This window comes from Brassica oleracea, chromosome C2 (genome assembly GCF_000695525.1).
Source record: "Brassica oleracea var. oleracea cultivar TO1000 chromosome C2, BOL, whole genome shotgun sequence".
In the NCBI taxonomy this organism is placed as follows: domain Eukaryota; kingdom Viridiplantae; phylum Streptophyta; class Magnoliopsida; order Brassicales; family Brassicaceae; genus Brassica; species Brassica oleracea.
In genome coordinates this window covers 51,355,865-51,369,950 of record NC_027749.1, presented here as the reverse complement: position 1 = coordinate 51,369,950, position 14,086 = coordinate 51,355,865, and the positions used below count along the sequence as shown (strand labels likewise).

General features: G+C 31.6%; 1 protein-coding gene across 2 annotated transcripts; it reads right to left on the bottom strand.

The window, feature by feature from the left end:
* Positions 1-2,852: 2,852 nt before the first annotated feature.
* On the bottom strand, positions 2,853-4,510 carry LOC106325585 (hypersensitive-induced response protein 1). Of its 2 annotated transcripts, none has more exons than XM_013763628.1 (5): positions 4,433-4,510; positions 4,110-4,323; positions 3,900-4,020; positions 3,647-3,835; positions 2,853-3,309 (listed from the first exon to the last, which is right to left on the bottom strand). In XM_013763628.1, the coding sequence occupies exons 2-5, from the start codon at positions 4,296-4,298 to the stop codon at positions 2,945-2,947; spliced, it is 864 nt and encodes a 287-aa protein (XP_013619082.1). In that variant the 5' UTR covers positions 4,299-4,323; positions 4,433-4,510; the 3' UTR covers positions 2,853-2,944. The 2 variants fall into 2 exon arrangements, with proteins under 2 accessions (XP_013619082.1, XP_013619083.1); XM_013763629.1 differs by having other exon boundaries at positions 4,110-4,317; positions 4,433-4,507.
* Between the last annotated feature and the right edge of the window lie 9,576 nt (positions 4,511-14,086).

The following is a 14,086-nucleotide window of genomic DNA, read 5'->3' as shown; positions in this document are numbered from 1 at the left end:
ATTTGTTTAGATAAGTTTTGGAATTGTAATTAATTAATTTAAATTTATTTTAAATGCCATGGTAGAATCTGTAAATAAAAATAAATACAAAAAGGAAGTACCTAAAAAAGAAATTTCAATACCCAAAAAATCTATACCCTAAAGAAACAAACTGTACTTAAATGGGTACCTGAATGTCTATGCCTAACTGATTCCGTATACAAATAAAAAATTATTTTAATGTGTTTGGCTAAATTAAATGAAACAGAAAATTTTTTATTTACTAATATTTGTACAATATTAATAATGATCAATATATGAATATTGATTTGTTTAGATAAGTTTTGGAATTGTAATTAATTAATTTAAATTGATTTTAAATGTAGTGGTAGAATCTGTAAATAGAAAGAAATACAAAAAGAAATACCTAATTTATTATAAATGCAATGACTAAATGTGTAAATAAAATAAAATACATATACCGCTATCCAAGTTTCCAAACAATTCTCATTTAATATTTTTATCCATGTTTCCAAACAAACCTCATTTTTAAACTGCAATTCATGTTTCCAAACAAACTTAATTTGTACTTCAGTTTTAATAATATAGATAGATTGATTTTAAATGTAGTGGTAGAATCTGTAAATAGAAAAAAATACAAAAATAAGTACCTAATTTATTATAAATGCAATGACTAAATGTGTAAATAAAAGAAAATACATATACTGGTATCCAAGTTTCCAAATAATTCTCATTTAATATTGTCATCCATGTTTCCAAACAAACCTCTTTTTTAAACTGCAATTCATGTTTCCAAATAAACCTAATTTGTACTTCAGTTTTAATAATATAGATGTATAGGAGGATTACATTATGAGAATATACACATTAATATCTTTTGAGATTGAAAAACATTACTCAATGGTATTTATGCTTTTACCGTAAAAGAACGCACTCAAAGCAGCAAAGGACTTAAAGTAGTTATAAATTGTGGCAAGTTGGGACTCGATGGATGAGCTTAATAGATTCATTATTCCACAAAACCAAAAATCTAAAAGATAGAAAATTGGAAATATATGAAAATCCATGTCTCGTTATAAGTAATTTCGACGGCTGTGATTAGAATGCCTAAATTAGCTGAACATCCTTTTGCCATTAGAGGGCGATTCTTTGTTCTACAAGAAACATTTTAGACTTTTAAGCACTATCTTGGAGTAAGAAAATCAAACCTGAGTTTCATTGAGAAAAATAGGAGAAACCGAAAGAAAAGGAAGTCAAGAATCATGGTGATAGCGATGAGGAACACAACAAGGCTGATAAAAGATAAGGTTCAAGCTATGGTCTTAGAGAAAGATGAGATCGTGAAACTTGTTCACGAGGCTGAACAAGCTAAAGGTAGTGCAGTAGCAACAGATGCACCTTTTGGGGGTTTGGAGTCTATTAAAGTAGTTTTATTACCAATCAGAGTTGCTTGTATATTTTACGTGTTGTAAATTGTACAAAAACCATATGTTTTGTAATATAATGCTTTTCAGCTTAATATATTTTGGTAATTCTGATATCAACATTCGTAAGTCTGTAAACTTTAGGTTTCTGTTTTTAGTAATTCAAGACCATTAAGTCCATTACAATGCATTCGTATGGATCAGCTGATCTTACAATCTAGTGAATCTCTAAGAAAGATGATATCTTCTTTATATTTAAACGCACTCAATAGAATGATACTTTGGTACGTTAACAAAACAAAAGTGGTGATAAAAAGAACAAAGTAAGAAAATCTTTTCTTTTTTTTTAAGCAAGAAAATATTTTACCATGCAAGATGATAAAATAATTCCGAGGGAAATTGAATTGAAATATAGAGTAATATTGAAGGACAAGATGGCAACTTAATTATTACACCATGAAAATGGAAACAATAACACACTTCAATGTCTAATAACCAAAAAGCTGAAATTTCTACTTCTAGCTAGCATCTATAATCGTTTATTATTAGGTATAGTAGGTAGCATCGTGCCAACTTCATACATCACCATCATATAACTATTAAAGTTTCAGAATCATTTCAAATCAATATGATTCTCACAATGTGAAAAGAAACCTTTTGTCTTTCTGAGATGTATTATTGATCCTATTTATAAGCCCCTGCAAATCCTATGACAATGCCAATGTCTAGTTGCCATTATAAGGAAATGGCACTAATAGCGTGGGCATGGTGAATGAAGTTTCCTATGAGATTTCAACACCCATAGGTAATGAAACAAAACATCTTAATCATCACCTCAGCAATGCCAATGACTACACGTGAACGAAACATATAGCTATATAATTTATCAACAATAATAAGTTAGAGCTGCGGTGAAAGTACTTGGATGAACGCATTTTATTGCGTTAATTTTAGTAACTTATATATACTAGTAAAATATAAACACAACAAAACGGATGTTGAGAAGTCGTCTACTCTTTACTTTTTAGCACCAAGTGCGATTCAACTGAAACTGATCAGATTAGCCGTTAGATCATATCAAAAAGCTTCATTTGGAAAATAACGTGTTTGACGCATTAACACTTATATGAATATGTGAATGGTCCACAATTTGAGATAAAATCATTCAAGTTCTTAAGTACATGGTCATGGACACCATTCAAAGCCTTCGTTGTTGACATTGCTTATCTTATCTGATTTGTCTAGAAAATAGAAATTAAATTGATAGAATAAGAAAAAAAAACATTGTTACTAATATGATAATATATGTTTTCATTCTACACAAATAGTTGAAATAAAAATTAATAAAAAAAAAACATAAAGCTAAGTTAGCACTCCAAATATATGTTTTCATTCTACACAAATAGTTGAAATAAAAATTAAAAAAAAAACATAAAGCTAAGTTAGCACTCCAATCTTAAGTCTTAACACACCATAAGCTTAGCAAAAGCAACAAGAACATAAACTCAATACATCCACATTCAAGACTGCTCAGCAAAGGACCCTTGAAGGAGCCCATCTCTTATCTGAGTAGCCACATCACGAACCGCTCCTGGTCCATGAGGTATGAACACAGCGGAAGATTTGGAACTGGCACCAATCTCCTTCATCGTGTCAAAGTACTGCGTAACAAGCACCATGTCCATCACATCTTTAGCAGTTGTCCCAGGCACATTCACAGAAAATCCCAAGACACTGTCACGTAAACCGTCAACAATGGCTTGCCTCTGACGAGCGATACCTAGACCGGATAGGTACTTGGCCTCAGCTTCACCTTCAGCTCGTTTAATCTGAAGGATTTTCTCAGCTTCTGCCTTTTCGTTTGCAGCCAACCTCATCCTTGCAGCTATAAACAAGAATCAAGAAAAAAACAAGAATCAAGAACTCAATTTTATAAGAAAGAAGCATAAGTATTAAATAGTTAACCCCAAGGACTCTTGACTAAATAATATGGCAATTTAATATGATCTAGTTATTTTTTTTTGTTCTATTTAGATTTTAAAAATAAGTGACACTTCTAATTGTTTCATATTTTATACTAAACAATTTAGATTTTGAATTAAAAATAATAATAATTAATTAAAAATTTTGCATAAAAATTTAAGCGTGTAAATTAGATATGAACTTTTAGACAAGAAAGAATTAATAATTCTATAAATGAAATGATGAGAAGGTTTTGTTACCAGCGTTTATCTCGTTCATGGCTCGTTTGACATGTTCATCAGGCTCAATGTCAACGATGAGAGTTTGCACAATCTCAAAACCGTAAGCAGACATTGCCTTCTCGAGCTCCTCTTCAACAGCTTTGGCAATCTCATTCTTCTGCTCAAAGACATCATCAAGAAGCAGCTTGGGGACACTTGCTCTGATCACTGAAAAAAAATCACTTTAAAAAACACACTCATCACTTTCTAAATCAATGTTGTTTACACTTACCATCAAAGACATAAGCTTGGATCTGACTCCTAGTGTTACTAAGTTTGTAAAACGCATCATTAGCCTTGTTAGCCAAGGCACGATACTGAATCGACGCAACAACATTAACAAACACATTATCCTGCAACAACACAAACACACGAAACAAGATTAGTACTAAACCTAAACCCATCAAGACTCTGCCAAGACATAAAAAAAAGAAGTTTAAACCTTTGTCTTAGTCTCGCAACGAACATCTAACTGCTGAAGCCTTAAAGAGAGGTGACCAGCGACTTGCTGACCAAGGCACCATGGAAGAAAGTGACAACCAGGCTCAAGAACATCTTCGAACTTCCCAAACGTTTCTTTGATGGCTACTGTTGATTGGTCGACTTGGATACAGCAGAATAAATTACCCATCTTCGTTCTTCACAAATCTCTAATCCTTAGAAAAAAAAACAAAACGTTAGAAAATTCAAAAGGTTTTACGTAACCCTAAAAATTTAGAACCCTAAAAGAGAAGAGAAGATCAAAAGAGAATTTTCAGGGTTTACCGAAAGTTATCATGTGTTTTGATTTTGGGTGAGTTTGCAAGTAACAGAGAATCTCAGCGAGCTGATACGATTTATATTGAGAGGGCAGAGAAGATCTTTATGTAAAGATATGATTATTTCTGTTTTTTTTTAATGTAAAGATTAATTTTTATTTCTATTTTTACCGCTTATCTATTATAAGTTTACACAATGTGTCGGTGTGAATTTAAGTTTTACAATAAAACACAAAGACTCTTGAGTAAAATAATAGGGTACCGAAAATAATATGGCAATTAATTAATTATTCACTAGCTCTTAACTAGATTAAGAATAATAATTGGTTTCAACAGTTTCTGTTATGTAACTTATATATGTGATGAATATAAACATTGGGTCTCAATTTAGAGCGGCATTAACCCAAATATCTAAATGGGTTTCTAATTTTTTTTCTTCTTTTGGCCGATTTAAAAAAAATAAAAAAAAATCAATCGTGGGCTGCCACGTGTCAGTGGGGTCCACGCACAGTAAAAAAACCCAACTACATATGTTTCTTATTTGGCTACATTTGGCTCCCTTCTTCTTCGGTTCCCCCATTTTTGTGGTCTCTTCCCCTCCTAAAAACTAGGGGTGGGCAAAAAAACCGAACCGAACCGAACCGATCGAACCGAACCGACCGAACCGAAACCGATTCGAACCAAACCAAAGTTCATTTCAAATCATTCGGTTGAAGATTTTTCCAACCCGAACGGTTCAGTTCAGTTCGGTTTAAACCGAACCGAACCGATAAACCGAAGTGTTTTTATAGTTATTTAAATTAAAAATATTAGTAATATCAAGATATTAAAATCCTAAGATTAAGCCCACGTAATTTCCTTTTGCACGAAGGAAATCCTAGTATAATTTGATTTCCATGACACTTCGTCTAACTTTTGTAATATTTGTCATTAAGCCCACATAATTTCCATGTTAAGTTTTTTTCAATAGCGTATAGTTTTAAACCCTAAAATTAAAACCTAAACCAAGTCTAATTAAAAATAAAAGTTCTCCGCAGCGTTTCTTTTCTGCGTCTCCTACTCTCCTTCCTGCATATTTTTTCTTTTGGTGGTGTCAGTTCTAATAACTTCAAGTGAGATTTTTAGTATCAAGTTTTTTAGCTTACTAACGATTTTTCATATGTTTGTAGATGGATAAAGGAAAAAAAACCAACAAGAAAAGAAAAGAGTCTGATTCTCCGACACAGTCTCCAAAGTCTAAAAGAAAACTGCCTACAAGATCGCTTGCATGGAATGTTTTTACTAGGCTTGAAGATGATGATTCGAGGTGTTCCTGCAACTACTGTGGTAAAACATATTCATGCAATCCTGCTACAGGTGGAACTACTAACTTGAATGTACACATGAAAAAGTGCAAGGCTTATTTGGATCATGTTGAATCTGGTTCTCAGAAATCCGATTAAACCGAACCGAACCGAAATACAAACCGAATCGAATACAAACCAACCCGAATATAAACCGAACCGAACATAACCGAACCGAAATCGATCCAAACCAAACTAACTATGGTTTACTTCAGCTGGAAAAATTCTCGAACCGAACTAACCAAACCGAACCGAACTCGAACCTAACCGATAAAATAACCGAAGTGCCCACCCCTACTAAAAACCCTCCAACATACCCGGTTAATGCTGCTCGTAGAGAACCAGGCCCGTCCCTTCTATAACAATGAAACATCGGCTTCAGCCCACATATTATAAATGCAAAAAATAGGTCACATTTTCAAAAATTATTTGTAGCTTAGAAGGGAAAAGTAAGAGATGTTAGACCTTTTGGTCTCTAGTTCAAACCAGACCACAACCAGTTTTAAATACATTTTTTCATTGGTAATTTTTATGAAGGGCCACATTATTTGACAGGCTTTAAGCCTCATAAATCTTTGGGACGCCACTGTAGAGAACTATATTAAAGGGTAAGTGAGCCGTTGTTTTCTTTGTTGTTGAGTTACTTGAGTAGGTTAGATTGAGGTCTCAAATAATATTCCAAATTTACATCTGAAAAAGAAATTCATACCAATTGATTTTCTTTTTTTCTTCAGTATTTATCCAAATAAAGCTCCATTTGCAGTCTTTGTATAAAATAAATAACCAAGAAGCTGACAAAAATAACCAAGAAGCTTCATCACGTCTTGTACCTTGGGTGACAATGTCTCTCAAGGCTTTGCTTGGACGGTACGCACTTTGGTGTTTTTTTTGTTGGACTTGTTTCATTCAAATGAAAAAGTCCATTCAGGTTATTACATTGGTTATGTTCGGGCCCATTTTAACTGTCCAACAAAAAGTTAACTCGTTGAATCAATCATGTAGCCTAATCGGTTAATTCGGTTAGTGAAAATCGAAGTATCGAACCAAGTTATTGGAATATAATTCGGTTAGATTCGAACTCTAGTTTTTTTTTGGGGTACAATTCGAACTCTAGTTTACTGTATAAGGTTCTTTTCTTTTTGAGTTATAAGTTATTTTCTGCAATTTTCCTTTCAGTTTCAGTGTCTTTATATTGTATATGTTTTATAAAACAGTTTTTCTTCGATATGCAACAAAGTTGATCATTGTTTTCGTTATTGTATATGCATATCACGTAAAGATTAACGTACCGGTTTTAAAAACATTTGGAATATATTTGCTATATTACTTATAAAAAGGCCTATTAAATAATTGTTTTCGTTATTCTATAGATGGATGAACTGATTACTCGTACAAAAACTTTACAAATCCGTATTAAAGTACACCTAGAAAACGAAAAAAATTGGACTATAATTTCATTTGAAATCAATATTTATTTTTAATATTATTAATTAAAATTCTCCACTGAGAAACAATGGGTTCAAAACTTACCATACTTATTCGTAATCCTCTCTTCTTCTTCTTTTTTTCAATATTCCGATCACTTTGTCTGTAATTCGTCACGATCACTTTCTCTTGGAAATGATTTTGACTGGACCTCACTGCTGCTGCCTGTTGCTACTACTACCAGTACTCTATTGATCTTAATATTCGTTACTATCCGTTTTCAAACATATTTAATTACAATATGTTTACAATTCATGGTTCTTTGCTCCTACACTTTGCGTTAATTTAAAGTTATCGATAACAACAGTGACATGATAGTCAGTATTCCATTAATTGTACAAGTTGGAAGTATCTTATACTATTATACCATTATGTGTAGAGGAAAAAAAACTATTATATACTTTTATATCAGAGGGTGAAAACTCAGGTCATGTGTTAACCAAATGTTTTTTTATTAAACTTGACAAACTGATCTTCAGACAAACAGCAAACATATCAACATATGTAATTGAAATACACATATATTAGAAGTAGGGTGGAACTTTACATAAAACCATATATAGTTGATGTCGGAACATCAAAACATTTCAACCTTTTACTTCTATGTTTTGGAGATCCGCATATTTTCGTCTAAATTTTCGATTATGTAACTATAATTCAAATTAGTCACGTAGTGCTGACTCGTATGGATAGATTACAGACACTACATTTTATTTGTTATACAAATTAACTAATAGTGGCACATATTTAAAGTTGAAGAACAACACATCGGACTTTATTATAACAATTAGTACAAGTTATATATGTTCCTTTTTGTCACACAGTACGAGATATGTTAAAACATATCGTTTTCGTGATATTAGAAAAGACCACATTTTTGTTGACAAAACAACGACCACATTTTCAATTGGAACAAACATAAAGCTATAGAATAAAGAAACGAAAGTAGAAAAACGAGTTAAGAAACCTAAACTAGCATTGTACCATTACTGGACGTCCAAAAAAAATAAAAGCATTGTTCCATTACATTTTGAACCTCTGGAAGTGCTTGCACGTGAAAGTTACACGCATTTCTTAAATAAATACATTGCTTCCTTTGTGATTTAAACAAATTTTACTTTCATGTAATCGATTTGATTGATAATTATAGTTGTTTAAGAATTTGTTCTTCATCAAACTGGACCAAGGACGGCAGCGAAGCATAGAGTTTTTGGACCGGTCATAATGGAGTATGCACTATACAACACAATAATTACTAATTATAACTCGACATGTGGATTCACCTTTAGAGAAAATAAATCAGATAAGTGAAAAGTGATTAAATTTTATGTGGTCTTCATTATTCATAGAGCCAATAATTAGGGCAAGCATCAGAACATTAAGAAAATGAAATTATTAGAACTAGCTTTTCGGCTGTCAAAAAGAATTCATGATACTAAAACCATTGGAATGAAAGGTGAAGTGGTTCCATAAAAGACCGAAGTAAACATATATCAACCATCACTTTAGGAATCAAGAACATGTTCGTTTGGTATTGTTAATTTTATTACTAAATCAGGGACCATGATTAGTGGGAGTTCTTAGAGACGGGGTTCTTATCGTAATTTAAGATACGGTTTTTAACTTTAACCAAGAAAAATGTTAAGAACCGGAAAAATGTTAAGAACCGGTTTCGGTTCTTAACATTTTTCTTTGTTAAAGTTAAGAATCAGTTCTTAAATTACGGTAAGAATCTCACCCCTAAGAACCTTCATTAATCATGCTCTTAGCAAGAACCATAACGATAGTGATCTTAATAATATAATAATTCAAGAATTTTCAAATGGATGATCAGATACAACCGTATACAAGTCACCGATCTAATAAACTCTTTATCGCTTGCTATGCGGCGATTGAGATAAATGAGCATAGCTAAGATTTAAATATCATAAAAGTTAGAATATGCAATTTAAGATGGTTATTTACAATTTTAATATTTGTTCGAATTTCAAATTTATACAACTCGAACTTCCACTCACTACTCATCATTTATAAGTGTGGTTGTATATATCTTTAGTGGCATTTTCATATAAAAGAATATCAATCAAAATATGGACCAATCTACTCTATCTCTCAGCATTATCTCTACACGCCAACTTTGTTAACAAGAAATTCTCTAGGATATATTTAAAAACCAATAGATTTTGAAGTCTTTTTGACCCGATTATACCGGGTCATATGGGGTCTAACGAACAACGTATTGGTTTTGTATTGTGTTTTAGAAATACACGTGTTTAATAATTCAAAGGTTCGATATTTTACATTAGGTCATGCGGGTTATGCCTAACATACTAGATAACGTCGTGCCTATGTTAAAAGAAAAAGAAAAAACGTCGTGCTTATGTTTCGTGTTCAACCATAATAGAACATTGCTACCCATTCTATTTCGAACTGCATATTAGAAATATAACTTTACTTTTAAGCATATATTCGCAACATTTCATTGGACCTATTATCTTTTTTGGTAAAATATATATCAATAATATTTATGAATTTTGATGCTAGAGATCTCTGACTGAAGGGTATTTATACTTGGTATACACTTTCGGTTGCAATACCATTTAAGTGTTTTTTTCTTAGACGCACAATATATACATATATAAATAGAAATAAAAGGGCTCTAACAAGTGGTTGTCTTATTGGACAACTGTAGAAACGTACACTGAAACAGGCAAATTGAGTCTTTATTATAAAAAGTTGCAGAGAAAGCACATGTCGAAGGTTCTATTGCTTTTTTGCAATAAATAAACCTATTTTTTACTTTTACTTTCACCATTTTTTGAAGGGCATCCACTCATTAACTTTCCAACTTGTCATCTTAACTTCTTAAGTAAACGACATACTAAACACGTATATACATTGTACAATACATTTAATTTAGCCTACATTCACATCTATAGTAGTATATAATTTTTAGCAATAATCAAATTGTCACAAAAAAATGTTCCACCAAAAATATGGAGAAAATTAAGAGAAAGGTGAAAAAGAAGGTAATGGAAACGCGTTGGGCGCTGGATAAACGTAATCGCACTCGCTTTTTGAATATTTTGACTTCGAATCACTTTTAGTGGATTGGTGAAAACGACTCGCACTTCTTCTTCTCTCCCATACCATTTGTATTGCTAAAACGTGACGCATTGAGATCCTCTTCCTCTCACTTTGTGGTTTATTAAACTACTCCCACTTATTATCTGATACACTGGTTAACGTACTCGTCGACATAATCAACTCTAAAATAAACTTAAACGGGCTAAATGCATCCACATCTAAACGTAATGCGCTTTTACTGCATTTACAACGTGATTCACGTGATACTATACATTTATACAAATAAAAATATATATATACGTATTATTCTATTTGGTTTAATATTATGTTAGTGTTATTTGGTTGCGTTTAAGTTTTCTTAGGGTAGAATGTGTAGTGCGTTTTCTTTAGCATTTAGGAATTATATAACTTATTAATATGCAAATCCCGACAACTTGATTCCCATCTTGTTTGTGGTGAAAGGTGCAGTGAATTAGTGATGTTTTAAATGGCAGGTGAAAACAATATAGATGGCGAAATTGACTAAAACACAAGTCACTGATCCTTTTTACAAATGAGACTAGTTAGCTATTGTAAAGAAAATGTGATATTTAACCAGGTGCGTATACTTAAGTTAATATCGTTTTGTCAATTATAAATTTGTTCTACCAGCTTCTGCAAGACTTTCATAATTTGTCCCCAGAGAATATTGGTTGATGATTTAATAGAATCAAAATCAATTTTTTCACATAATCATGTTCTATATTTTAAAGGGATGTTGCATTGTTATACCCGAAATCAGAAAGAAAAAGAAGCAATATATCATTGTGGTTGGGGGGTATGGTACTAAAATGTGGGCAAGAACATCATCGGACAAGAACACCAACCGACCCAAAAATATCAAAAGCTAGCATTATAAATCACACCTAAAATATTACTGATCGGATCTTTGATGTGCATTACAAAAAGCTGACACCAGTTTCTTGCCTTTTTCATTGCCACAATCATAATTTTATATCTTTTTCCTCCTTGGGGTAGGTTTGGATGCCTTATCGAGATGTTATATATATATATAGTAATTGAGATAGAATATATACTAATACACTTAATATAGCTTATTAAAAATAAACAAATTATAAATTTTATTAAAATTTGCAAGGCAGTAAATATTATCTTTAATTTAAATAAACCTTAGATTATTAGATTCAAATAGGTAACCAAAAAATAAATAAATCAATTATAGATGACACACGAGGGTTCTGATAACTTATTTTTAGAAAAACCTTGAAATATTTGAATAGATCGATGCCTCTGTTTAATCAATACAACATTGTTGTAAAGTTTTACAAAAAAAAATCATTATTATAAAGTAAATGCGGACAACGAATAATAATATCGGTACGTTAACAATGTAAAGCAGTATTTATTGAAACTTAAATCAGATTATGCTAATTTTGTAATGAGTATTATTTTATGTTTCCTAAAAAGAGCCATATATTTGGGAAGAAACCACATTATGATTAGTGTGTTTCCAACAAAAAAGATTGATGATTGAAAATCAATAACGAAAAGATTGATACTCCACTTCTGTTGGACTGCAATTTTATCATTAACTGCATTTTGCAAGAAAGCTTAATCAGATCACAGCCTATATCCTGTATAGGTTTCTGCTGAACCTTGTGGTATGATTGTATTTTTTTAGTAGTGTTTTCTTGTTCTTCTACGAGAAGGGTTGAAAATATGCCAGTCACTTTCTTTGTAAATCATGCATAAATATAAAATCAAGGAAATGTGTGAACCGCTCAAACTAAAAACATAAGGTGGACTAATCGTCAACGGTTTAAAGTTTTGATTACTTTGTAGAAGTAAACAAAAAAAAAAATCTTTGTAGTCACACAGAACTCTGTAAAATCATAATTTATACCAAATATTTGAACGTTTATGATAATTTTTTTTTTGCGTTCAGATGCTTGCTTTGTCAATTATATAATTAAACTAAACATTATAAAAAATACGAATCCATAGACAAGACAAGTGTGCATTTGAAACAAATGATTGTAGTTTACTGGAACACTACATACCGTATACGATACACTTATACAAAACCGATTAAAGACTTACAGAGTGATGTATAAGTACGAAACTTTATATGATTAAAAATCCAACCGTATACAAAAATTAATAGATTGTTTTCACTTTATTCTTGACTTTTGATATTTAACTATTAGCCTAAAAACAAGTTGTCACTTGTCACTAGGGTGTACTGCTTTTTATTGCGATCCCCTTCATCTACAGGTTGAAATCACTCAAATCAAAGAAATACAAAATATAGGTAATTTTTATTTGACAGACCATATAATATCGTTGTTCAAAAAAAAAGCCCATAAAATATCTTATGTATTAGGATAATGTTTCATACGTACTTTTCATCATTGACCACGTGAAAATGGCAGTATACGAAAAAGGTCAATAGTGCCAAAATTCAGAGTAAACAATACTATACAGCCTATGAATTGAATACAAGAGAATCTTGTACAATACATCTAAACTGGGAACCAAACAAAAAGACAACAACGTTAGTTTGAAAAATGTGTGAGGCCTGTTAAATAGTATATTTCCAGTTCATAAGATAAATTAATAGGGACTCGGACTCCCCCTCTTGATTAGCAGAGTCTTAAGTCTGTTTAAGTTGTTGTAAATAAAAGGATAAATTAATAGGGTTAAACATATTGCCTTGACAGCATAAAACGATATTTTGTACAGCAAAAAAAAATATGAAATTACTATAAAAGAGGGTTTGTTAAAATAAGAATGATCTCTTCATTGAAATATTTTGGTCTACGACTATATACAGTTTCTCGGCTTTTCAGTAGACAAATTTTTAAATCGAACTGAAATGAATTTATTATTATCAGTAGATCTTTAAAAATGTAATTATCATTCCCATGAATTTCATCTACAAGTAAATTGGAGCCTGGGATGAGTCCACAATAATTCAACATGAATAAGAATTACTGTTGCGTACACAGCGAGAGTCGTGTTCTGATACCAGTTTTAAATTGATTTCTTAATATTGATTTGTTTACAAAGTTCTTAATTTATTTTGATTTTATTTATTTGCTGGATTAAAAACAAACTTATAATGACAAGATTGTGATTAATACTTACTTTTATTGATCTTGATGTTACAATCTTTGGTTACAGAGTTGCTGATAGAACTTAAAATTTTACAGAATTTCTAGAGAGAAGGGAGAGCAATTTTAGAGTGAGAAAGAGCTTTTCGAAAATTTCCCGTGCTTTGTTCTTCCTCAAGGGTTCTTTTTATAGGCGAGGTTTGTGAATTGATTGGTTGCCACGTGTCGTCTTCTAATTTGACCAACACTCGGCTTGCTACGTGTCGTCTTCTGATTGTGCCGACACTTTGTTTGTTACGTGTCAGGTCTTGGGTGACTGGTGGAGGAGACCTTTGTCGTATTGTTTCAAAGTCTCCGTGTGGGTCTCATGCTTGTCTTATGTGGGTCCCTTGATGTCTTGGATGGTTATCCTTTGATAGTGGTGTCTTGGATGTTTATACAGATATACTCTGTATAATTATTTTGTACCTGTTACAAACGTAGGAAGTCGAAAAAAAATAATTTACAGAGTCTACTAGGATATTTTTTAGAACAGAATTCAAAAATTAAAGTACAGACATATTATTAGGTTTTTTTTTTTTTATTCGAAAGCATTATATATATATATATATATATATATATATATATATATAT